General features: G+C 39.7%; 6 protein-coding genes across 6 annotated transcripts; 5 read left to right on the top strand and 1 right to left on the bottom strand.

The window, feature by feature from the left end:
• The first annotated feature begins 94 nt into the window (after positions 1–94).
• mtg1 (mitochondrial ribosome-associated GTPase 1) lies at positions 95–5174 on the top strand. Its single transcript, XM_059359402.1, has 11 exons — positions 95–351; positions 448–514; positions 1341–1443; positions 1540–1626; positions 1735–1791; positions 2450–2540; positions 2635–2696; positions 2783–2879; positions 2961–3042; positions 3135–3247; positions 3657–5174. Exons 1-11 carry the CDS (start codon positions 249–251, stop codon positions 3752–3754), a joined length of 960 nt encoding a protein of 319 aa, XP_059215385.1. The 5' UTR covers positions 95–248; the 3' UTR covers positions 3755–5174.
• Positions 5175–5319: 145 nt separating this feature from the next.
• Positions 5320–7573, bottom strand: sprn (shadow of prion protein). Its single transcript, XM_059359404.1, has 2 exons — positions 7301–7573; positions 5320–6036 (listed from the first exon to the last, which is right to left on the bottom strand). Exon 2 carries the CDS (start codon positions 6034–6036, stop codon positions 5569–5571), a length of 468 nt encoding a protein of 155 aa, XP_059215387.1. The 5' UTR covers positions 7301–7573; the 3' UTR covers positions 5320–5568.
• Positions 7574–8041: 468 nt separating this feature from the next.
• Positions 8042–12987, top strand: efhc1 (EF-hand domain (C-terminal) containing 1). The gene is made up of 10 exons (XM_059359401.1): positions 8042–8394; positions 9452–9673; positions 9783–10070; positions 10163–10312; positions 11119–11311; positions 11499–11725; positions 11809–11949; positions 12100–12313; positions 12523–12675; positions 12824–12987. Exons 1-10 carry the CDS (start codon positions 8329–8331, stop codon positions 12850–12852), a joined length of 1683 nt encoding a protein of 560 aa, XP_059215384.1. The 5' UTR covers positions 8042–8328; the 3' UTR covers positions 12853–12987.
• A 694-nt stretch (positions 12988–13681) lies between these two features.
• LOC131993472 (zinc finger protein 809-like) lies at positions 13682–17296 on the top strand. The gene is made up of 2 exons (XM_059359403.1): positions 13682–16555; positions 16671–17296. The coding sequence occupies exons 1-2, from the start codon at positions 16013–16015 to the stop codon at positions 16680–16682; spliced, it is 555 nt and encodes a 184-aa protein (XP_059215386.1). The 5' UTR covers positions 13682–16012; the 3' UTR covers positions 16683–17296.
• LOC131993903 (uncharacterized) lies at positions 16878–18085 on the top strand. Its single transcript, XM_059359976.1, has 3 exons — positions 16878–17267; positions 17362–17570; positions 17728–18085. The coding sequence occupies exons 1-3, from the start codon at positions 16878–16880 to the stop codon at positions 18083–18085; spliced, it is 957 nt and encodes a 318-aa protein (XP_059215959.1).
• A 1434-nt stretch (positions 18086–19519) lies between these two features.
• LOC131993423 (zinc finger BED domain-containing protein 4-like) lies at positions 19520–23994 on the top strand. Its single transcript, XM_059359331.1, has 2 exons — positions 19520–22985; positions 23197–23994. The coding sequence occupies exons 1-2, from the start codon at positions 21688–21690 to the stop codon at positions 23591–23593; spliced, it is 1695 nt and encodes a 564-aa protein (XP_059215314.1). The 5' UTR covers positions 19520–21687; the 3' UTR covers positions 23594–23994.
• Positions 23995–26032: the final 2038 nt, after the last annotated feature.

Genomic DNA, 26032 nt, shown 5'->3' with positions numbered 1-26032 from the left:
TCTCATGTTTTATCCTGCAGGGGGCAGTATGTCGATCGCTAGCACAGCTGTACAAAGGAAACAGAAGAAGATGTCTACCACCGGAACAAAAGTGTTTAACGCAAGTTCTAGTCGGCATGTAAACAATGATGCACACCAGCGAAATGTACTGTACAGCAAGATGTATCTTTGTAGCTAGTGTGTCAATATAAGTCTTTCTTTAACACAATCTAAAGCCAGACTTAGTCATATTTATTTTAACAGCAGCCATGAAACTGTTCCAGGCGCTCCGTAATGTCGGCAACTTCAGGACCGTTTTCGACTTTGGTGAACGGGAAGTGGCTCATTGGTTCCCCGGACACATGGCTAAAGGTTACAGTTTTGCCCAAAGTTATCTCTAGAATGTGTAAAATGTATGCATTTAGATTATAATGCACTGTAATGTGAATTTCTCCTGACTCTTTGCAGGACTTAAGCAGATGAGAGCCAGCCTCAAAAATGTGGACTGCATCGTAGAGATCCATGATGCCAGAATATCCTTTACTGTGTAATAATTACAGGTGTAAATTAATTCTGATTATGTCATCAGTATTATTTAACTTTTAGCCAGAAGATATCTGCTGTTTAACAATATTAATAATACGTATAAAGCACTTTTCCTTACGAAAACGCACGCAAAAAGCAGTCAGGTACAATAACTAACCACGACTAATGAAACTGAGAGAATCATAACACATATAAAAGCGTGATCAGATAAAGGGAAATGCTGTGACCTGATACTTTAAAATGACAAAATAATCACTGCAATTGGGACAATGACGGTGACCACATTTCTCTTATTTTATTATTGAACAAAATACTTCTACTACTTTATATCAGTGTTTCATTCAACAGATCTTCATCATTTCATTCCAAAATAACAAAATTCCCAAAATAAACTAATGAAGGTCTGGGTACTAAGATGTTGTTATTTAACATCTCTGAATGCAGTAAGGAGGGTAGTGTATTGGAGTTTTATGTTTAATGTTGTTGGTCTTCTATGAACCTGACGATTTACAAATGTGCCACAGCTTTGCTCTATAAAAGTGGGGTTTTGGAAGAATAAACTGTTCTAGGTGCCATTATCTTCACATTAACATTGTAAAGTATAAGAGTCCTCACAGCAGAGAAACAGTCACCTTCATGATTAAATTCTAGCTTTGGTACAATCACAAGGAACACACTTGTAGATTAGAAGACATCAGAGGGACACTAGAATTGTTGCATTACAGTAATTATCTCTTCTTCACTTCAGCTAAAATCCAGGCATTTTATCTCTTTTTACTGCAGAGGTAGTGTGTATTCTTTAACATAAAGTACATCCCTCTCTCTGGAAGAAACCCTGTGTTTCAGGAGACTTTAGATGTCAGACCGCACCTGCTAATTCTCAACAAGATGGACCTCGCTGATCAGTCCAACAAGCAGGTTAAAAATGTTTGCTGCTGTTTTTGCAGAGTCACATATCATCAGCTTTTTAAATACATAAAAGCTTAAAACTATGTCTTTAAATTCAACCTGCAGAGAATCCTGAAGAATCTGGAAAAAGCCGGGGTGAGGAATGTTCTCTTCACAAACTGTTTAAAGCAGAGAGACGACACCATCAAAAAGGTAAAAGTCCATCTTCACTGCATGCTAAACAGAAGTTTTTCCTGCATTATCGAATGTATAGAAATTATAACACATGATTGTGCAATTTATTTCTGTTTTTTTCTGTAGGTGGTGCCGACAGTGGTGGAAATAATCAAGAGCAAACCACGCTTTAACAGAGACGAGGTATGCTACTTGTCAGCCAACATCACAGACATAAGATAACAACTTACAAATATATTAATAATGCTTGCCAAAATTCTGTTTCATTTGAACTCAAAACATTTTCTTCTATTGTCACAGTGGACCTGAGTCCACGTTGAACTATTTATTATTTATACTCGCTTTTCAGATTTTGTACTCTTGTACATCCTTAGGAACATTAATTTGTTGATAACTTTGGCCTGAATAGTGTAAAAGGCATACCTTTGGGCAAGGTTATGATTTTTTTTTTTTTTATTTAACCTCTGCTCGTATAATAAATCTATACTGAACTATGTTGCCAAAATCTGCTATATCCCAGACTGTGAATAAAAAAAACATCCCATCAGTCAGTATACAGAACATAATAAAATTGTTGTGTATTTTTCATTTAAAAATCAACAACAATAGTGTTATTATGTAAACAAACTGACATTTAAATGGTAAAAAAATTCTGATAGTAAATGTATATTTAGTAGTTTCTAATCAGGACTGATGTGGGTTAAAATTCTCAGTGAAATCAATATTATTTTATAATGTTAAGGCAGTTTTGTTTTGTTTTTATTAAGAGAGAGATTATTAAAGGGAAGCACAAGGGTAATAGTATCGGAGGCGCTTTAACCTTGACATGTAAATCTTTCAGAATACAAATTATTGCCTGATGGTGATCGGGGTGCCTAACGTGGGAAAGTCATCTCTTATTAACTCACTGAGAAGAACAAACTTGAAAAAAGGTTTGTAAAATAAAGAAGTTGATGTGTCGACATTAGTTCAGTCTGATCACCTCCTCTGTAATAAATATTTGGTGTAATTATTAACCTGTTTCAGGTCGCGCATCTCGAGTAGGTGGAGAGCCAGGTGTAACTAAAGCAGTCCTAACTAAAATTCAGGTGGGTTTGGAGACAGTGTTTGCCATTGTGTGTAGTATTGTGTGTGTATGCACTTGTACAGTGTTAGTAGCTGTCTTTGTCCTCAGGTGTGTGAGCGACCCATAATTCACCTGTTGGACACACCGGGAGTCCTGCCTCCTAAGATTGAGAGTGTTGAAACCGGCATGAAACTCGCTTTATGTGGTGAGCAAAACTTCTGTATATGTATAAAATGTTTTTTTCAAATGTGCTCAACTAATATATATTTTTTCTTTCCTTCTCCAGGAACTATTCTGGATCATTTAGTGGGTGAAGACATTATTGCAGACTACTTACTCTATTCTCTGAACAGGCTAGGGAATTTCAGGTATGATTGACTGAACTTTATCGGTCAGTGTATTATTTTTGCTTCACATTACTATGATAGTTTAATGTGTGTTTGTGTCTGTTTATGTGCAGTTATGTGGAGAGATACAACCTCCAAGAGCCGAGCGATAACATCCAGCATGTTCTCAAACGCATCACTGTAAAACTTGGAAAGACGCAGCGGGTCAAAGCCATAACTGGAGTGGGTAAGAGACTAATCCTCCAGATACTCCTGCAACACACAGCAGTATTTATGATGGGCTGTCTATCAGCTTGATTGAGTTGAAGGGGACCTATTGTGCTGAAATTCATGCTTGTTCACAAAACACTGGCAACCATGAGTGTTCAGAGCAGTCAGAAATCTGAGATTTTTTCTCACAAGGACAAATGTTCACTGCATTATTTAAAACTTTGGCCACGTTTTATATGAACATCCCACATCTTAACACTATATGTGATGGAGGAAAAGAATAATAGTCCCCTTTTAAATGAATATCTTGGCATTTTAGGAAATACACTTGTTTTCTCCAAGAATACGAGGGTGTGATCACTATGCTAATATAATATCTTAAAGATTAGGCCCATAATTAAATGTTTTTACATTGTCTCCCTCAGGAAACATCACCGTCATTGTCCCAAACTACACAGCTGCAGCTTATGATTTCATAAGAGCCTTCAGAAAAGGAGAGCTGGGACAAGTAATGCTGGACTGACCTGAGACATTTTAATTGGGACAACCAGAGACAGAGTTTCTGGGTTTTACCAGTTTGCCCTCCAACTGGGAGGATTTATATTTTACCTCTAAAGCATCAACGAGGAAAGTCCATCTCTGACCTTGTGCCTTTGACATTTTGGGGACATAATATCTGTTTGTGGATGATGTAACGAAGCACTGTATCCTTTGCAAATTAAAGAATTTAACTGGATGCAGGTACACTTTTTTTTTTCTCAGCGTAGCTTTTAGAATACATGAGGCAGATATCTGACATGGTGTAAACAGGATATTTATTAGCATAAAGACAGTGATAAACTATTTATTTATATTCATACATAAGCGTTGTATCATATAATATAGTGCACTTATTGAAATGGAACAGTCTGTTGTTCCTGAGTGTTTACTGCAGGTTAAAAGCTCTTCTGGGACGATGGACAGACCATCAAAGACATGAATAACAGTGAGAGCAGCAGTTGGTTTCGTCTCTCCCAGCCATGATGTGGTTCGTTCACAGGTCTGAGAAATTATTCAGCTTCATTTCAGGTGTTATAAAAAGGTACACATTGCACATAAATTAAATATGATTGTGGAAAATGCAGTTTAGGTTTTCTAACACACAATACTCTCACTTGCCTGTAGAGGATCATTGTTATGGCCACACCAGTGACTACAACTAAGGTTGAAAAGGACAGAGGGTGTCACTGTACACACTGTAAAATCTGCTGAGGCAAATTTGTGATTGGTGATATTTGGCTGTATAAATAATTATTTGACTCTTCAAATCCAGTATCGAAATGAATCACTACTTCAACATGATAAAAATGTATATAGTTGCCCTTATGGCACAAATTATACCATTTTACAAAATAACTTAACTCACCTAAACTGGTTTTAATGATGAAAATTCAAAATCAACTTAACCCACATAAGATTTAAATGTTTTTCTTGGCTAAATATTAAACATATAGTCAACTTTGGGAGCTGTCATATCATAATCTTCTTGAAAAACAAAGTTAAAAAGGATTGTCTGATTACATACCTATTTTTCATATCAAAGTTGGAGACCCTATTTTCTTTTATATTACTGCCTTTTAGTTAAATTGAGAAAAAGTGCCATGTGGCTACACCATGCAAAAGAGGGTTACGTTTTTTAGAAAGAAACGTCCCTTTGGTTGGGGTTACAAATTGCAAATGTATTTTCTAAAAATAAAAAGTGCTCAGTGCTTTGACTCTATTAATTATAGAGAACTTTATGGAATGACTTCAGTAATTATACACAAACTCCAGCAGTCTTTTAATACATACTGTACGAATAATTCACCTCAGTTTTACTGAGTGGTGATGCTGGTCATTCATTTTGCACTTTTTTGTGCATATTATGAAAATAAAGATTTAACATACAATTGAGTTTGGCAGTACTATTAAATTTGGCACCGTGTGTTGGGATTACACTTTTTTTTTTAAAGTTATTGTTTTTTCACATTTAGATCAATGAATCTAGGAAGAAAACTAATTATTCTTAAGATCAGCTCCAGTTTCCTTCACACACAGATTTAACAGCTCTTGTAGAGGTGAAATGTGACATTGAATACTGAGTTGGTAATGTTTTTTTTGTCCATTGGTATAGATGATTATATGTGTAAAAACATACAGTACATTGATGTTTTTTGTGTTCTTCCACCACTTTGTTGCACCTCTAATTGGTCTTCCCAGTGCAGGTTCACGCTGGTCCTGCAGGTTAGAGTCAGATCAGGGGCAGAAGCTCAGTCCAAGACTGAATCAAGAATTTATCCTAAAAAATAAGTGGGACATCTACAGTACACTGTCCAGTAAGAGTCCATATTTTGGGGAAAATGTTGCAATAATGATAGAAACCAGCTGAGAGAGGGAGGATCTATTCTGAGTTGAGCCTGACATTTGTGCATCAAAGTAGTTGGTCCTGTTGTAGTAATCCAGCTCCTCCTCCGAGTTGTCAGCATTGCTGCGGCGATAAGCAGAGGCGTACCATTTATCCGCTGTTAAGGCCACTGCTGCCCCTGCGGCTGCTGCAGCTGCCACCCTCACCGGGGACGAGCGGCCCGCCGACCTGAAGCGAGAGCGGGTCCCACCGTAGGCACCTGTGCCCCGATTACTCCCTGCTGTGGAGCTGCGGGAGTGGGTGCCTCGAGAGGAGCCCCGGGACCCTCCACGGCCACCCTTGGACAGCACCGGCTCACACAGGAAAGCAGAGAGCAGGAGGAGAGTCCAGCATGTTGCAAGCACCTGGTTCATTCCTGACATCTGTGCAGGAAGAATATATAAAGAAGCACATTTGAGACCTACCTTTAGTGAATACGCAATTAAGTGATTCTGGAGAAAGAAAGTTGATTGTTGGGTCTCATTCCCAGGTTGTCAAATATGACATATCGGTATCTATCAGTATCAGTGTACATGTTGTCTGATATGTGCTGATATTTTATTTTTTACAATGCAATGCAAAACAATGCTTGAGGTGATTTTTCGAAATGGTGTTAGAATTTCTTTTATTTCTATTTATTCTTTATTTGAAGGGACACTAAACATGCAGTAGTGATGTTAATTAGACGACCTATATTATTTCTTTTTGTTTTACGTCTACATTTGATTATTTTGAATACATTGTATGTATAATCAATAATAACGTATAATAATAAATATTATTTAATGGTATCTGTTAGGAAAGCAGCCTCCTGGGTGCCATTGCATTGTCATATCGGTGCAAAATTGTTGCACAATCCCCATAGAAAAGGTCTATATTTATTCAGGCTGAAAAACTCACAATATCGTCAATAATCTGTGAAATATTCCCCTCTAAAATGGGTATCAATCTTAAATATCCCATATTTGTCAGGCTCTATATGCAGCCCAAACCGTATTAGACGACTAGTGAACGAGACTCCAAAATTGCATACTACACCTTTAAACCGTGTAAAATGAAGAAATGATCTATTTACTGTACATGGAGTATATAGCTGTAAAATACGACACATTTCAGCAAACAGCTGCGGCCATTGCTTTCAATTCACTGATCAATTCTGTATAACATATTAGATCTTCAAGTGTTCATTGTTGTCTTCATAAAGACACATTTGTTGCAGATTACCTCTCTCCATTAAAGTAGGTCAGTTTAAAATAAATATGCTCACTAGATATCATTGCGGTTGGCTTGCAGCCTTCGTATATTTGAAATAACATTCTAGATATGATTATGAAAAGAAAACACGCAAAAGGGGGCATGTTTGTCAGCAGTAGCCTACCTAATAGGCCATTATTTGAATTTACTGAGCTTTCAGGAAACTGGGGCATTGCGTAGGAAGGTAAATAATAATATATTATACGTACAGTCAGTAACATCAGTGAAATGGTTTGCAAATGCATGCATGCATGAAATTCATCTCAATATATTCTCATAAATTAGCCTGTACCCTGATGTAGCCTGAAGGAATCACACCACCGTTTAAAATTAAATATGATGAATGCAGATATCCCCACGTTTAGGTTAACCAGTATATTAGCTGGTGCTTACCTTGTTACCGTGTGTTTTTATCCTGGTTTATCTTTTGGCACTCGGTGGGAAGATGAAGGGATTGTCACGGACGATGCAGGCTCGCTCACGCAGATGACTGCGAGAACGCGCAGCGCGCTCACAAGCATATCCAAAGAAACACTTTCGGATGAGGCTAATCAAAAGTTTCTTATTATAGAATGTATAAGGAATCAAATGATAGATTGGCTCTATGATATTAGCTTTTTTATATAAATGTATTTCTCTATCTCCTTTATGTATAGGATACAGTAATCAGGTCATCTCCATGATAAATTGTTGAAAAGGCTGTCGTACTTGGTTACTCTCAGAAATTGAAAAGGGAGACCTGTTGATGAACATGATCAATAACTTAATAATTGTATTTGATCTCTTCATATACTCATACTGAAATGTTGTGAATAGTGCCTATTTTACCTCATGTGTATCTGTTTATCCCTCTCAAAATATATTTTTTTAAATCTGTGTGATAACTCATATATATGTAGTTGTTTTTTCAACCGATATATTAATCATGCTCTAGAGTCTACGACGCTTCTTTAAGGAAAATTCTCCATTGTATAGCCTGCTATTAATTAGAGAGAAAGACAATAGGACTATACAGATCAAATAACAATAAGGTAAAGTAAATAAAATAGGTTAAAATGACAAGTTTATAAACGACATGAAAGAAAGATAGCACTAACGTTATCTACATTGCGTTTTTGAATGTTTGTCAGTATGATGTTTTAAATATTTTTAAATGTATTTATTATAATTAAAGTACCTTACTTTCAATATAGGCCTATTTTAGTTTTTAAATATAAAATGTTACCATTTTTTTCTTGACATTGTTGCTGTCCTGCTGTTACCATGGATACAACAAACTTACCAAGCCGAGGCTGTAGCGCAGCTTTACACGGTAGTAACACGTAACTAACGTTAAGCGAACTTAGTTAGCTTAAATTGACATATTAATACTATTCAACATATTGTGGAGGTGAGGAAATACAAATACTTAAAGACCAGCAATGTCTTGGAACTGGAATAGCCATGGACTACCATTTTTACCTGGATACACTTTCCGGGATGTAACGGTAAGAATATAACCCAACCTAGTAAAAGTAATAAAGCTATATTAGCTAGCTAGATTATTTTATTTAATGACGTTATTGAGTAACTTAGCTTAATGTAAGAAATAAAAAATGCTGTTGTGTTTCTATAATGGACATGGCATTCCTCCACTCCTTATGTCGAATACCTGTGGACTAAACGAGAATGCTGTTAGCTAAAATCTAAGACATTCAGTTCTCTGTTCAAGTGTTTTTCCAGGGTTTTATTGTATTGTATTAGCATGTACTATGTTGGAATGTAACTATGACTAAGTACATTTAATCAACTCACAATTTTGAGGTACATGTAACCTTACGGATTGAGACACAGGGGCTTCAATTAAGGAGGCCACAACAGTCAGTGTGGGTCAAACACATGCCATTTATTTTACAATAACAAACTCTAAAGAACACAGTCAAGGAAAAACAAGAGGACAGACAGTCATATCATGGCTGGGAAACCAACCACCCACTGCCTAGAACACTGGAAGTATACTAAATATTCAAAAGAAATATAAACCCAACACACTTCAAATAAAAAAACACATTTATTCAATGTGCAACCACAAACCATATCACCATCTAAAGTGAACTCCCAGCATTTCAACCACACTGGTGAATGGAGGTCCCCACCAGCCTCCTTCCTAGTGACCTACTGCTACATACATGTACTTTACTTTCCATTTTCTGTAGCTGCTAGCTTTAGTTCCATTTCAGGTCAAGATTTAACATTAAACAAATGTGTTCAATTTAAAGTGATTAGACCAAATTCCAGTATATTAAGAAATTAAATGACATCTATCTCTACAAAATTAAAAGGCTTCTTACATAAATGTATCAATACAAATAATGTAGTAATATATTCTGGGTTTTGGATTGTGTGGGATAGGCAAAAATAAGCCATGTGCTTCATGCTATTCCTTTTTTTGATTTGCAATATAATTATGGAAAAATTATGTGTGAAATTTGATTTTCAAGATATACATTATACAGCCAAAAATAAGAATCCTTCATTCATTCATTCAATTATATTTTTCTGCAGAAGTCAGCTTTCCACCGTCCCCAGACTCTGGGATATAGGAATGGTTATGCTCTGCCCCGTCGCCCCACTGTGGGTATTGGACAGGATCCTCTTTTATCAGAGCAACTGACCCAGCAGGAGATCAATGAGTTGTCCTTTGACACACCAGACTTGATGTATGGTTCCTCGGACCAGTGCATAATGGAAGACTTCATCCCAGCTCATGTGGCCCTTGACAAGAAGGTACAATAAGGCCTAGAAGAACAGTATTCAAATATTTTTTGTTGCTGTCTAATTCACTTTCTTATTAGTTCCTTTTTTGTCTGTTCTTTATCACCCTCTTGTCTTCTAGGTGCTGTGCTTCTATGCATACTTTCAGGAAAATATCCTGTTTTCCCCTGAAGAGGAGTGCCGCGTGCGCCCTGTGGTCTTTTATTACTACCTTGAAGATGACAGCATGTGCATCATTGAGCCTGCAGTGGAGAATTCTGGGATACCCCAGGGGAAACGGCTCAAACGTCAACGTCTGCCAAAGAATGAACATGGAGAGCATTACCATTGGAAAGATCTCAATATTGGCATGGACCTGGAGGTATACGGGGTCACATACCGAATCACACAGTGTGATGCTTTTACGAAGGTATAACACTCAACTGTATAAAAGATTTTGCAGTGTGTAATGTGTTTCATTTATCTGTGTTGTAATTATACTCCCTTATTCATCAAATATAGGAATTCATGGAAAGTGAGGGCATTGTACTGAACAACCCTGAGCAGATGCCTGTGGATCCTTACAGCAAACGTTGCAAAAACCCTCGGCCTTCCTTCACCACACGCTCAGAGTTTGACATCAAGCACCAGTTTCTCACCCTGGATCGTAAGGTAAAGGAAATTCCCTCAATTCAAAAGTCATTATGTCATTTTTTACAAATCTATTAACAGAGAAGTAGGATAACATCTCTTATTCGAGCTATTTAGAAAACAAATATGATCTGCTTGTGTAGTTTTTATTTCTGCCATGATTTTTTATTGGCTTTTACAGATATCAGTTGTGGTCAGTGGTTCCCAACCTTTTATAAGGGACCAGTTTTCTGTCATCGACTAAACTGACAAACCCTGACTATGTTATTATTATTATTATTATTATTATTATTAAGTGACATTTTTATGGATTTTTGACAGTATATTAAATGCATAACAACAATAGTACAGAACAAGTAATAAACTGTAAAATGAACCCAATTAGTGAACGCAGTAACTGCCGGAGGTTTTTGGAAATTAGTTTTCCTTTTCTTTTAATAAATTATGTTTTTTCTTCTCCCTGACTTTTTCTTAAACTTTGTCTTACACTCCTTAAAATGAAGGTCTTGTGATCTCCGGGAAGCTTTGGTAACTCATCATATGGGTCAGGTCTTGGTCACTTAGTTTAACAAAGACCATCTTCTATCATTTTAGGGAAGTTCATATTTCTGTACGCTTTAGCTTATATTAACAGTTACATTATGAGTCACCCTTATAAAACATGCAAAAATGCATATTCTACCTGAAAACGGATGTTGTTCTAAACCACTGTTTTTTTTCAAATCAGTGATATTGTGAAGTGATCTACCACTGTTAATCAGCTGTTTGTACCTTGAGTTTTTGCATTTGGCATGTTAGTTTAATACTTTAAACTCCCTCTTGGTCAGGTGCTGCGTTTCTTTGCACTTTGGGACGATGCTGACGCTCTGTTCGGGGATACCAGGCCTGTTATCATCCATTATTACCTGGTGGATGACACTGTGGAGATCAGAGAGGTCCACGAACCCAACAACGGCCGGGACCCCTTCCCTATCCTGATGCGCATAAAGAAGCTGCCCAAGAAAGTCAAACCAGAGGCTGGTGAGATTCAACCCTGTGTCTGTGTCACTTTCAGCTGTGTATTAATTTCATTAGATCTGATTCAGTGCTTAAGTCAGGTGTCTCTTTGCGTCTAGTCATTTACCATGAATGGACTTTTAGAAAAGACAACATAAGAGGTATTTTAAAACAAATTAGCCATAACATTACTTTCCTCATGTGTTTCCAGGGAGTTTTCCGAGCTGTGTGCTGGAGGTTTCAACAGCCGAAGTAGATGAGTACTACTCCCCCAAAGACTTCCAGATGGGTCAGACGATGACTCTGCTGGGCCGTCGCTTCCTGCTGTATGACTGTGATGGCTTCACTAAAGAGTATTACCAAAATAACTACCCTGACATGGAGATGAAACCCACCGAGGTACCAAAAAAGACTGAGCTGCCTCATGAGAGGAAGAAGGTGAGAAACTAAAAAATATTTTGTGACTTCATGTTGTAAATTATGTTGTTTAATTCATTAACCTATCCTGTCCATGTTCACAGGAGGTTCCTGTCTACAATGGTTTCGGTACACTTGAAGACTCTCTCCAGAATTGTTTGTCTTTAATTCCTAAGCGTCCCAAAAAGAATGTGATAAAGATGCTGGAAAATGACCACAAAGTGTTGCGCTACAGCGCCAGGCTGGTGAGTCAACATGTTAGAGAAGACGTGTTTTTTTGTGTTTAGAATGACTTATGATTAGTTCTTTGTAGTCAAAGGTCACAAAACTGCATTTACTAAAACACAACAACAGGCAATTTATCTCCTTGCTGAAGCTGTACTGTGACATTCCAGGACTCCCAGCATCCTGAAGATGAGGGCCGACGTTTCATTCTCTCCTACTTCCTGTCCAATGACATGATCAGTATTTTTGAAAGGCCTGCTCGAAACTCTGGTTTCATCGGTGGCAAGTTTCTGGAAAAGACACGCATCCCAAAGCCAGGTTCTACAGTGGACAGTCCTCAGTTCTACTCACCTGCAGACTTTGCTATTGGAGCCACTGTGGAGGGTAATATTCTCTGTTTAACAGCCTGTAATAATTACTCTGTCAATATGTGGTTGGTTTCCAAAAGATATATTTTTAATTATGGCAATTATAAGCTGTATCTGACATTATAATTCTTTGAGTTGGATTGAATTTTCCAATACAGTTACTTAATATTAAAACCTTATTGCTCAGAGAATCTTTCTCCTCTCTCTCTCATCTGTTCTTTGTAGTTTTCAATCATTGCTTTGTGTTGACTGATGCTGACCCCTATGTGCTGACATACCTGGAGTCCAACGCAAGCCAGATCCCATGTCAGACACTGGATTCTTTGCACCAGAAGCTGGGTGTGGGTACAGCTCACAACCAGCAGGCTGAGCAAAATGGTAAAAATCAAACGTTTCATAAAGCACACCTATCTATACATTTTTTCAGTTGTAAATGTATATAAATTACTACCAGTAGATGTCACTGTCTTCCTAAATTTCACACTAATACAACAATTTACACCCAGTATTTTTTTTTCTTGATCAGGGGATGATGAAGCAGAACCATCGTCATGATGTCAGAGAAGGCTGGATTTTCCCAAAACTGATTCACTCCCCAATAAATCAGACTACAATTCCAATCACAGCCTTTTCAGAATGTTTATTAACATAACACTGATGTCTGAAGAAAATACTTTGATTTTTATATTGCCACATGTATTTTTGTCTCTATTTACCAATGCAAGCATTTTAATTGCAACATTATGATGGCCAATTATTTGACCAATTCAGTTGACAGATGTGTCAGGTGTATTTAATTGTCACACTTTGACTCAGAGTGAGGGTAGGTTGCCGTTTGGCAGACTGGAAAAATTCCCCCAAAAAACAATTTGTAAGGGAAAACTAACACAAAAAAAAGCCTTACAAAGATAATGAAAGGCCACAGTCAAAAAGTAAAGGTGCAAATATCCCATTTATTATGGTCAACCACAAGAACTATTTACATCAAAAGAAAACTAACAAAACATCAAATAAAAATTAAAGAGGAAACAAAAATACATTTTCTACAAGGGAGCGTCAGCACAGCTCAGCAGTCCCCCAACGACTACCCTAAGTGAGCAAAAAAACTCCCAATATAAAGTCTAAGCTCCTCCCTCTGGAACAGACCATTCCAGGCCATTAAATAATAAATTCATGTTTAAAAGTACATTGGACGTCATCACTCAAATATTTCAGGCTTATATCAACATGGTGATACATATTCTACAGCAATACTTCAACCAATAAGCCCTGAAACAAAGAGGAATAAAAGAAACATTGGTTTGGCCCAATTATGTCCCACATTCCACACAGGCAAATAAAAGGGGAGCATTCACTGTCCTCGGGTCCTTTCACCAACCAGGAAGTACTGCGGGCGGTAAGAAAATAATGCATAACAAACAACAAATGTACATAAACTGTGTAAATGTTAATGAGCCACTATTTCTAGCTTTAACTCTAGTGTGTGCACCCACCAGGCTATAGTTAGAAGATATCAGGCTACTCTTAACTGCACACTTATGATTAATGACGGTACTTTGTGTTTTAGGCAGGGTGATCTGCCACATTAATAAAAATATAGAAACAAAGAAAAATGACTTTAGTAACATTCTTTCATAAAATTGCAGTATTTAATAAAGTAAATAACAAACAAAAAGGGAAAAAATGGAATTGCTTGCAGGAATATAAACAACTTGCGTCTTATTAGATGGCTATGAGTTGTGCAAAGGTGAGCTCTCAACCACCCAATCATTGAGCGAGGAATTGCCGGTCATCAGCTCGCTGGGCTGTGAGTGGTTCATCCCACAGCCGACAAAAAGTGGGTACCTTCCCTCAAAACGGATCCTCGTTGGCTATTGTAGGTTGTGGGTTGGACATAGAAGTTCCAAAACGGTCAAATGAGATGTCAATCGAAAGGTCAGCGTTCAGCAGCCATTTTCATTAAATGTGCCGGTAATATGCGATTTTGAATTAGACAATGGACAATGGGCGGCAAATTAGACATATCTACGGAATTTTTGAAACAACAGTCAGTGGGTATGAAAATATCAATGTTTTTTTGACCATAAAGTCGACTAGATAAACTGGACTGCCAATGCGAAGTGACCGTTTATGATGAAATATTATTGATTCCTGGATTACTATGAGGCTTCAAAGGTATGCTGCGTCATGTCTGTAATTTGTAATTGGTCTGTCAGAGACGTCGATGAATTTAGCGGTTTTGGTCGTGTGTGTGGTTGAAATCAATAGAATCCGAAGAATGGTAAGTAAGTAATGACTTTAATCATCATCATGCACATCTTGAACAAAACTGTACATCTCTTTCATTCAAACTGACAGTTATATTGCACATTCTTGTTATGCATGTGTTTTTGTAACATTTTCCATGTATTTCTAACGCTGTTTAGTTATTGGTATGCAATACTTCCATTATCTATGCAGGCCCATGTGAGAGAGCAGCACCCCCTGCTAGTAAAGAGAGAATAAAGTTTGCAGCACTGGGTATTCTACTCCTCCACACTGTTTTTGCACATGTACAACAGAGTACTGCTCTTTCATTCAAAATACCAGGGATATTGCACATCAAATGCAACTACTGACACTACTGGGGTAACTGCCAATGTAGGGTTAAATCCAACACAGTTTGAGCTCATTTCCTGATTTAGAGACCTTTTACGTCCTGCAGCAAAACTTCAAGGTGAAAGTCTCTTATCTACTTGAAAGACACGTCTGACGTTCGTGTAAAAGTGCTTTTTTAGCTCTAATTTTTTTAGCTGTTTATGGTGCTTAATGACTTTAATCATCATCATGCACATCTTAAACAAAAGTGCACTGCTCTTTCATTCAAGCAGGCCTTCAAGGCAAATGCTCCTCCAAGTCCCTGTCCGACGCTCAACCGACCAATGGTTGAGCGTTGTTGAGCAGCGATCAGCCAATGGTTGAGCATTGCTGAGTAGAGCTGAGCGCTCAACAGACCAATCATTGAGGGAGGTTTGGACAACGTCATCTAAATTATTCATGACTGATAAATATTCACAACCTCTTCACTGATGGCCACTATCGCTGAATGTCATGGTCGACGTAGACATTTGTTAGGCATGTACGAAGCTGTGGCGATTTTGTCAAAAGATAAAAGACTGTCTGGAAATCAGAAACTGACATGGCTATTACTTAATTTTAACTGTTGACATTTGCAGGATTTGGCTTGTTAATGTGTAATGTGTAACTACGGCTTGCTAGCTAAAACGGCTAACAGGACGTTGACAAAGAGTTTAAAGTGTCTGCACCTGTAGACCTTGCATAAAGTTGGCCTATGCTTCGGGCAAAATGGCTAATGTTACCTAGCAAGAAGCGGACCTTATGCTGGAATTTCTTTTAAAGCTTTTTTAATGTGGATATGTGTTAATGTGGGTAAATGTGACTGTTTAGACAACAGTTGATGTGAGAGTAAGTGTAACATAAAGCAATTTGGCGACCGTGTTAATCTCTTGTTGCATGGTATGCGCCGCATACCTGGTAAACAGTCATTTCTAACAACATAGGGCTATTTAGATAACAATCTAGCGAGTGTGTTGTCCTAGGCTATTACACCCACCATCATCAAATTTATGTATAATAAAGGGCTACATATTGTCAATTTAAATTATCTGCTTTTAGTTTTACTCATTTATTCACGTTTTACTGTACCAGATTAAACATGGAAAAGCCTATACATTGGTGCAGCGTGTGCAACAAGACTTTCACTGAAAAGTCCAACCTGACCAGGCATCTGAAGATCCATGCCGTCGCCAGCGAAACCTTTGACTGTGATGTCTGCAGGAAGAGCTTTACCACCAAGTCATCGCTGGTCAGCCATCAGCAGCAACACCAGTACCCCAACATCGTGTTGTACCGGCAAGGAGAGGCCAGGCTGCAGTGTACAGGGGCAGCAAAGTCTGTGGCAGAGGCCCCCAGCACCGCTGTTGACCCTACATGGCTGGATCCCCAGACAGCAGAGGCGGCTGCCAAGAGGTCCGGGGGTGAGCTGTGGAAAGGTCAGCTGGTCATCGTGTTCGGGAAGTACACCGGTCAGACCTTCAGGTGGCTTCTGGAAAACGATGTCGGCTGGCTGGTGTGGTTGCTGTTCCAGTACTGCCAGCAGGGAGAGCAGAACAAGCTGCTGAAGTGGCAGAAGGAGCGACTGCTTGAGTACGCCAGAGAGTTCTCTCCTGTCACATGGCACCTTGATAGGAGGTTGAAGGTATGATAAACTCAGTTACGTTTTAGACCTGAGTTATCGATGTTAAGCAGTAACCAGTATTATTAAAAGTATTATTTTATGAGATTATTCTCTGGTTGTGTTCTGTTTTCTGCAGAAAGTGCAGTGAAGAAAGACCGGGCTCCTCCGACCGTCTCCGACCTTTCTCAGCAGGACCCCAGCTATGCCAGCGATGCCGAGTTGTTGGCTGCTGCAGGTATAGTATTACACACACACATTACATTACACACACAGTGCCCAACAGTACACGTGGCTGGCACACAGTCCCAAGATTCTGATGAACCTCGCCCCAGCCATCAGAAGCATGTTCCCTGCCATACTGTGTGGGAAGCGTGCTGTGGACAGAGGTGTGGTCACCCTGCTCAGTGACCGACTCAACGCTGTCTCAATGAGCAAGGTGCAGAGGCTGCTGCAGCAGGGCCACGACGAGTGGTATGTGGAGCGGCGTGACCTGTACCAGACTCTGCTGTACGATGCCCACACAGCTGGATCTGCTTCATCTCAGGGGGGCATCCTGTCCTATGTGAGAGCAGCTGGCACTTACACCCCTCCCATTGCCCAGTCTCCCCTTCCGTCTGCTCGTCTCCTGAGGCGTGCTCACCTGATCATGGAGATCGAAAAGATGCCCGTCTACAGACACCAGATCCTCAGTGTGACTGGAGAAATCCTGTGCATTGATGGTACAAGAAAGTATGTATAAAGTACTTGTCATTTATTAAAATCATATGGAACAGGCAGACTGTTAATAAACACCATGCAACAAATGTTCTGCTCCTTTCTTTTCTTAGGTCCTCAAGAAGATATATGGTGATGGCCAGGGTACACTGCAGTACGTCACCAGTGTACTGAACGAGTGGGGCCAGTTCTTGACGACAGTGGTGGTGGCAGCTGAGTCAGAGGGGTGCTACGCGCGCATGGCGAAAGGTCTCATTGCCCGGTTTCGACGTGCCAATGCTCCCGCACCAAAAGTCATTTATGCAGACAACAACTGCTGTCGGTAAGTTTAATAACAATTCCTTTGAAACCTATAAGAAAATTAATCAACGTGACGTACAAAACAGTAAACATTACTTATAACATTTTTGCAAGAAACACATTAATTTTATAGTTATAAAAACATGTAACACACGTACAAAATGTTGATATCATTTCAGTGACAGCGGTTCCTCCTTTCTGGAGAGTCTGTTTGCTGACTGGGTACAGCAGGGTGCTGTGGTCAGACTGGACATCCGACACTGGCTACATCGCTGGGATGCTGTTGTGATCAAACAGAGCCATGCCAAGTATGGGTTGTTCATGAGTGCCTTGGCGGGTGCGGTGCTCGCCTACAACAAAACGGACATGATGCTCCTGGTCCAGGCTGTCAGGAGTGGCAACAGAGAGCTGTACGGCAGGTATTCCGACGAGGAGATGATAGCCTTCCTCAAGCCTCACCAGGTCAGATCGTATGTGAGGCGCATCACCCGTCGGGTTGTGGTAAGTGTGACATTGATCCACGTATGCAATTTTTGAATAAGAAGCAATCTTGCTTATTTTCTGTCAATTTTGGATTCAACTGTACTGGAAATAAATGCAAGATCATTAGGAGTAGCAACACTTTCCAATTATTGTGATGTGATTTAACACTCAAGGCTGAGAATATACAGTCATGGAAAAAAATATTAGACCATTTTTTTCTTAAGTTTTTGTTCATTTTAATGTCTGGTACAACTAAAGGTACAATTGTTTGGAAGAATATAATTATGACAACAAAAATAGCTCACAAGAGATTAATTTAATTTTATGTATATGTTATAGGAGTCTGCTTTGGTGATTGAGTCCATCAATGCCGAGTTCAGGGGACCAGCAGGCCTGGACATTGATGGAATCCCCCTGTTCAAGTCAACAGAGGCAGTTGATGCTCACTGGGCAACTGCAAGCAAGCATCTCGGCTGCATGCAGGTGGGTTGATGTCTTTTCACTTATCATGTGTTATTATAAAACCACTCACACTTGTGGACACCAGTTTAAATAAGGAACTTGAATTTGTTGTGTTTTACAGGATCCCCCTGGCATACAGCTGTATGTTTCTGTGAAGGTGGTGGTGCTGAATGGTGTTCATCTCAACAAGTACAGGTGCCGGAGAGGCAGTAACTCTTTGGAGGGGTTGCACACACACCTTTACAATGCCATACCTTCAGAGATGTGGGATTATGCCATTCCAAGTGAGTAATTGAAAATAAACACTTCAATATAGCGTAGTTTCAATGATGCATTTTATTTCATAGCTTTAGTCATCACTTCCAAGCCTATACAATACCAGTCAAAATGGTCATGTGTTTCAGGCATACCTGATGGCCTTTGCTGTGCAGTGGAACAACCGCATGGCATCACTTCGGGTTGCTGGTGGTCAGGGTCGGCAGACGTCATGCATGGACGCGCTGCAGATCCAGCGCATCAATCAGCAGGCTGAGTTCGGCTTCTGTTCGGCAAGGAGCACGTCCTGGAGCCCAACTTTGCTGCTCCACTGCCCGTCCCTGATGCGTACGAGCACCCAGACGAGGAGGAGCTCCTTGGCGTGGAGTATGCCGTGTGCCAGTCTACCAGCTTCACTGCTAAAAATTTCTATGTCCAGAAAGGTACAGCACTTAATCACATATTTAAATAGTACACATGAAGCAAGGTTATACTTACTTATCCATAGTTTTTCATGCAAATTCTAGCAATGACAACAAACATGGTATAAAATTAACCTTTAACACCATGAAGCAAAGAAACATAATATTGCATAATACACATGCATAATATTGAATGAAGTGGTCTCTTATCTACTTGAAAGTCACGTCTGACCTTAGTGTCAAAGTGCTTTTTTAGCTCTAATTTTTCAGCTGTTTATGGTGCTTAATGACTTTAATCATCATCATGCACATCTTAAACAAAAGTGCACTGCTCTTTCATTCAAAAGAGCAGTGGTATTGCACATTGTTGTTATTTGCTGTTGAAAAGAGAGAACGTTAGTTCTCAAATGTACCTTGAGTTATACCAGGCATTAAAATTAACAAGAAATTGAAGAAAACAAGGGTGGTCTAATTTTCTCCCATGACTGTATATTAACCCTATAAAGCCAAGTGTATCATATTAGATACAGTAATTTTTGAGACCTCTACATCATCAAAAACCTGATGTATACATGTGTTGAAGATAAACAAACTGAGCAACAAATTGCACAAAAATGATATGCAGGTTCCACGAGTGGATCAGTTATTGCTGCATTAAAAAACTTAATATCAGCCGATGTATGATGTTGTGTTATATGGAAAAAATATGTATTTTGCATGTATGAGGAAAAAGGAAAAGTCAAAGTCTTAATAGGTTAAAAATGTTAGGTTTTATATTTTTTTGTTCAAGAAAAACAATCTGTGAGCAACAAATTGCACAAAAAGACCTGATGTATCAAATATGATACAAATTAGAATTCATATATGCAATTTATTTATTTTTTAAAATTCGTCAGCAGAAAAAAGACTAACACTTTGCAGAACAAAGACTAACATTTGTTTACAAAACATGCTGGTCGATTTCTTCCAGGAAGTTCCGCCTTCTTGATCCGCTCATTCGCCAGTTTTAATGCATACAACGGCACGTCATGCCACCTGGTTGCTTGCTGCCGAAACCAGGCCTTGCCCTGACCTACTAACAAACTTGTTAGCACAAACATTTTTTCCTTGTTATGACTTACAGAGATTCTCACACGGGATTTTCATTCGGCCTTCTGTGGTCTCCCCTCTCCAGACACACATACACACACACACACACTCACAAATGCACATACACACACAGCAAAAACTGTGCATCAATATATCTGGATGTCATTCTTTGTGATTTATAGAATCTTAATCAGTTTAAGCAAATGGAATATATGTAATTAAAGTAATCATAGTTTTCTACATCAATATTAACACGCAAACACAATCAATGTATCAAAATCATATTACCTGATTAATATAAATGCATAGAGATAGACATTATCAAGATTTAGTGAATTATGCATGCATAGTGACCTGTGATGACAGCTGGGAGAAAAATCACAAAGAGGAAAAAGAGAAGAAGACAGTAACATTTCATTTTCAACAAGTATAATATTCAAATTATTCTAACAATTCCCTCTTTTGGCCTAACATTCATTAGGCCAACTCAAACAAAATTATGAATAGTAGCAATATTAGAGAGCAGGAAAGCATGCATTTCAGAGTGGATAATGCCATTTAATATGGGGAAAGGGTTTTACCTTCGATGACCAAGGAGATGAGGCAGACACAGACAGAACAGATACGAGAAATACACATAACACACAACACCACTATGCTTGTGTCATCAATATGTCAATTTCTGTACATAATATAGTAATATTACCACCGTCCACTCTCCCCCTCGGCTCCAGGTGACACAGAACAGAGAGCACTATAAAGAGAGATAGCAGAGCCAAACAGAACAACACAGCCGTATCCAAAACAATCTTTCTGTACCCATTTATCAAAAAAATTTTGCAGTATATAATGTCAAAAACAATTGATTATATGAATATGATTTTTTCATGAATGTATGATTCTCACAGCTCTTTTTTAACCTAATATGGACTTGCCCACTGTGGTTCTGTCCACTTCCTGTTGATGACCTTCAGCCACACACACACTCTCGGAGGGTCTTGCACCCTGCCAGAGCTTTTCTCTGTCTGGAGCTGTCATGTCTCCTGGACCTGTGTGGACAGCTTCCAGTGCAGTTAATGTACAGCAAAAGGACACACGGCAACTGTGGTAAATCCAGGGGCACCCCCCTTTCACCCACAGTGGCTGGTCCTTTAAAACATTTACTGTAGACTAGGGATGCACCGATACCGATACTGGTATCGGGTATCGGGCCGATACCGTCCTAATATACTCGTACTCGTACTCGTTAAAATTAATCGATACCATGAACCGATACCAATTTATTGCATGCAATTGCTTTGCATGAAGAACGCGATCAGAGGGTGGCTTGTCATTTTTGTTGTATTTTTTTAGACAGGCGGCTAGGGGAGATGTTGAGCTAATTAGGGTGGTTAGGCGAGTGAGACCGGCTACAGTAGGCTAAACAGCATGTCAGCGGTGTGGACTCACTTCAAAATATGCGACGATGACAGAAGTAAGGCAGAATGCAAACTATGTACTACTAAGGTGTCCAGGGGAGGGAAGGAGAGTACGTCGTTCAATACGAGCAATTTGATAAAACACTTGAGGACACATCATAACCCTGAGTACACCGAGTTTGCTAAGGCTAATGCAAAACCACAGCAGCCAACTTTAACTCAGGTTTTGGAAAAGCGAGAAAAAATGTCAAGAGAAAATCCACGGGTAGTTAAAATAACAGAGGCTTTGACTCATTTTATTGCTCTGGATGACCAGCCACTGTCGGTTGTGGAAAACGTGGGATTTCGCCAACTTCTCAGCACACTGGAGCCGCGATACGAGATTCCCAGCCGCCCCTACATCACGGACGTTATGGTGCCAAAAGTTTTTGACGAGGTAAAAAAACACGTGCGCAACCTGGTGAATGAAGTTTCGGCCTTAAGTTTCACTACGGACATTTGGACAAGCAGTGTGTGCCCGATGTCACTGCTCAGTTTAACGGCGCAGTGGATTGATGAGGAGTTTGTTCGTCACCAAGTCACACTACATGCAAAGTCGTTCCGGGGCTCGCACACCAGCCAAACCATTGCAGGTGCTTTCGATAGCATGCTCCAGACCTGGGACATACCGAAGACGTCTGTCCACGTAGTGCTCCGAGACAACGCACGAAATATGATAAAGGCCATGAGTGATGCTGAGCTGCCCAGCCTACCGTGTACTGCTCACACCCTACAGCTGGTGGTTCACGAGGGCATTCTGTCACAGAGGAGTGTTGCTGATGCGGTGGCAGTCGGCCGCAAAATAGTTGGGCATTTTAAACATTCTGCTCTGGCCAACTCCCGCCTCGAGGACATTCAGTTAGAGATCAACCAGCCTGCGAAGCGGCTCCTGCAAGACGTACAGACCCGCTGGAATAGCACCTTTTATATGATACAGTCATTGATTGAGCAGAAACGGCCTCTGGGAATATTCGTATCTGAACATGGACTCCCTGATACTCTCACGGCTCACCAGTGGATACTGCTGGAGAAGGTGCTATCTGTTTTGGGTCCGTTCAAGGAGTTAACTCGAAAAGTTAGCTCTTCAGATGCCATGGCCGCAGATGTCATTCCAGCAGTCACTGTGCTGCACAGATTTCTAACAAGGGAGACTAATGAGGACCATGGGATCAAAGCAATGAAGGGAACCTTGGCTGCAGCTGTCAGGAAGCGATTCGCTGATGTGGAGGAAAACCCACTCTACAGCATCGCAACGCTACTCGATCCCAGGTGAGTGTGTGCCGGTGTGTGTGACTGTGTGTGACTGTGTGTGACTGTGTGACTGTGTGCGACTGTGTGACTGTGTGTAACTGTGTGACTGTGTAACTGTTTGACTGTGTGACTGTGTGACTGTGTAACTGTGTGACTGTGTAACTGTGTGACTGCGATCAAATGGCAAGCATGCCTATTGTCAGCTACATTTTTTCTTTCTCTGTTTTAGGTATAAAAATCTGTTTTTCTCCAACACCACCATTGCTGCAAATGCCAAAGAGATGCTGAAACTTGAGCTGCTAAGGTTGCCTGGAGAAGCGGACAAGCAGGAGGATGATGACCTGAATGAACCACCTTCAAGAAAACCACGCAGTGACCAACCAACTAGTAGTCTAGACAGCATATTTGATGAAATTGCATCAGCATCAGTGGGCAGAGCTGCAGTAGGTTCTAATGTACAGTTAGACACATATCTTGGAGAGGCCGCAATTTCACGAGAAGACAAACCACTACAATACTGGATGGTTAATAAAGTGCGGTTCCCAACTCGGCGGCCAGATACCTTTCAGCACCTTGCACTAGTGTTGACAGTGAAAGGCTGTTCAGCTCAGTGTCACACATTGTGAGTGAAAGCAGAAACAGGCTCACAGCTGATCATGCAGAGATGATTCTTTTCATCAAAAAGAACCTGCCTCTCACTTTCCCAAAAAAAGCTTAGAGAGACCTCAGAGACCACACCATTGCATGCTGACTGAAGTTTGATATTTTGTTTAATTCGAATGTGGACACTCTGCAATAGGTTCATTAATGTTCTGTCAATCTGAAAGGTGGAGACAGTGCCAAATAGTTAAGTGATATTTTGTTTGATTAAAATGTGGAAACTCTGCAATAATTTCACAGAATATGTTTATTTTTCACTTGAAATTTTAGTTTTATAGTCATTTTTAATTTATTGATATTTTATTTTTATCTAATTCATCATCATTTGTTGTAACAAGCAGAGAAGAAAATAAAACCTGTCTTCCAATTCATTGCATTTTTTTTGTGGTAGAAGTATCAGCATCGGTACTCAGTATCGGCAAGTACTCAGATCCAAGTATCGGTATCGTATCGGTTTGAAAAAAATGGTATCGCTTCATCCCTACTGTAGACTAGTGACGCACACTCAGTGGAAATGAAACCAAAATAAAACACAAAATATCTCAGTACACTGATACTGAATCAGTATCGAAGAATAAATTGCAAGAAATGTTGGGGCAAGAATATAAATTCAGGCAGATTGTGAGTCAAACATCCCAAAAAAAAATGCTTTTAGCCTTTTCAAAAATCTATTATCAAATAACTTTGACCAATGGGGTAAAATAGACTGCATTTAAAACGGCTGCAATTTGCTATATAAATATTATATATATATTTGCAATACAATGAATGGACTAAATTTACACATGCTCTCTATGCATCTGAAACTGTGTCTCTAAAAGTTAAACCTGTTGCTGCAACATGCAGAGACAACACATTACATGGTGAAAACAGCTGACAGGACTTCTTACAGTATGTAACTTTTTTTAAGGCATTTTATAGAGGAGGTATTTAGAGTGAAGGGGGGAGACAAAGGGGAAAACATGCGGGAAAACGCTCAGAGCCGGGTTCGAACCCACGCTCGAACCCGGCTTGCGAAAGAGCTCCGAGCCGGGTTCGAGTCCGGGACGCCGCAAGTATGTAACATTTTAAGTGAACATGATTGTGGAGTGTCAATGTTTATTGGCTGCAATCTGCATATTTGTTTTGCTGAAACAAGATGGCAATGCAATGTTTCACTTTCCCCCATTTTTAAAATACTTTCAGTCATCCCTTCCTTTAGCTGACCTAGTTTATTAATGATGGGCTGCATAAAAGGTAAGAGCATATCTCACACATCATAACTTGGGTGGCAAGCTGTCAGAAATTATATGGTTTCCATGATAGAATTAGAATAGTTCAGGCCTTTGGAAACATTTCTGGGTATGCTACGCCACAAGAGGGGGCCATTCCCTTTGATCCAAGTTTGATCTGATCCCAGGGTGAGCAATAGGGACTTGGAGGGGTCATGGGCCGGGCACGGCCTCTATGAACTATTCTAATTCTATCATGGAAACCATATAATTTCTGACAGCTTGCCACCCAAGTTATGATGTGTGAGATATGCTCTTACCTTTTATGCAGCCCATCATTAATAAACTAGGTCAGCTAAAGGAAGGGATGACTGAAAGTATTTTAAAAATGGGGGAAAGTGAAACATTGCATTGCCATCTTGTTTCAGCAAAACAAATATGCAGATTGCAGCCAATAAACATTGACACTCCACAATCATGTTCACTTAAAATGTTACATACTTGCGGCGTCCCGGACTCGAACCCGGCTCGGAGCTCTTTTGCAAGCGGGCAGCCCAGGTTCGAACCCCGCTCGGAGCTCTTTTGCAAGCGGGCAGCCCGGGTTCGAACCCCGCTCGGAGCTCTTTCGCAAGCCGGGTTCGAGCGCGGGTTCGAACCCGGCTCTGAGCGTTTTCCCGCATGTTTTCCCCTTTGTCTCCCCCCTTCACTCTAAATACCTCCTCTATAAAATGCCTTAAAAAAAAGTTACATACTGTAAGAAGTCCTGTCAGCTGTTTTCACCATGTAATGTGTTGTCTCTGCATGTTGCAGCAACAGGTTTAACTTTTAGAGACACACAGTTTCAGATGCATAGAGAGCATGTGTAAATTTAGTCCATTCATTGTATTGCAAATATATATATATAATATTTATATAGCAAATTGCAGCCGTTTTAAATGCAGTCTATTTTACCCCATTGGTCAAAGTTATTTGATAATAGATTTTTGAAAAGGCTAAAAGCATTTTTTTTTGGGATGTTTGACTCACAATCTGCCTGAATTTATATTCTTGCCCCAACATTTCTTGCAATTTATTCTTCGATACTGATTCAGTATCAGTGTACTGAGATATTTTGTGTTTTATTTTGGTTTCATTTCCACTGAGTGTGCGTCACTAGTCTACAGTAAATGTTTTAAAGGACCAGCCACTGTGGGT

Source organism: Centropristis striata, chromosome 20, assembly GCF_030273125.1.
Source record: "Centropristis striata isolate RG_2023a ecotype Rhode Island chromosome 20, C.striata_1.0, whole genome shotgun sequence".
Lineage (NCBI taxonomy): Eukaryota > Metazoa > Chordata > Actinopteri > Perciformes > Serranidae > Centropristis > Centropristis striata.
Note: the sequence above shows the minus strand (reverse complement) of the source record. Positions and strands in the feature narration are given on the sequence as shown.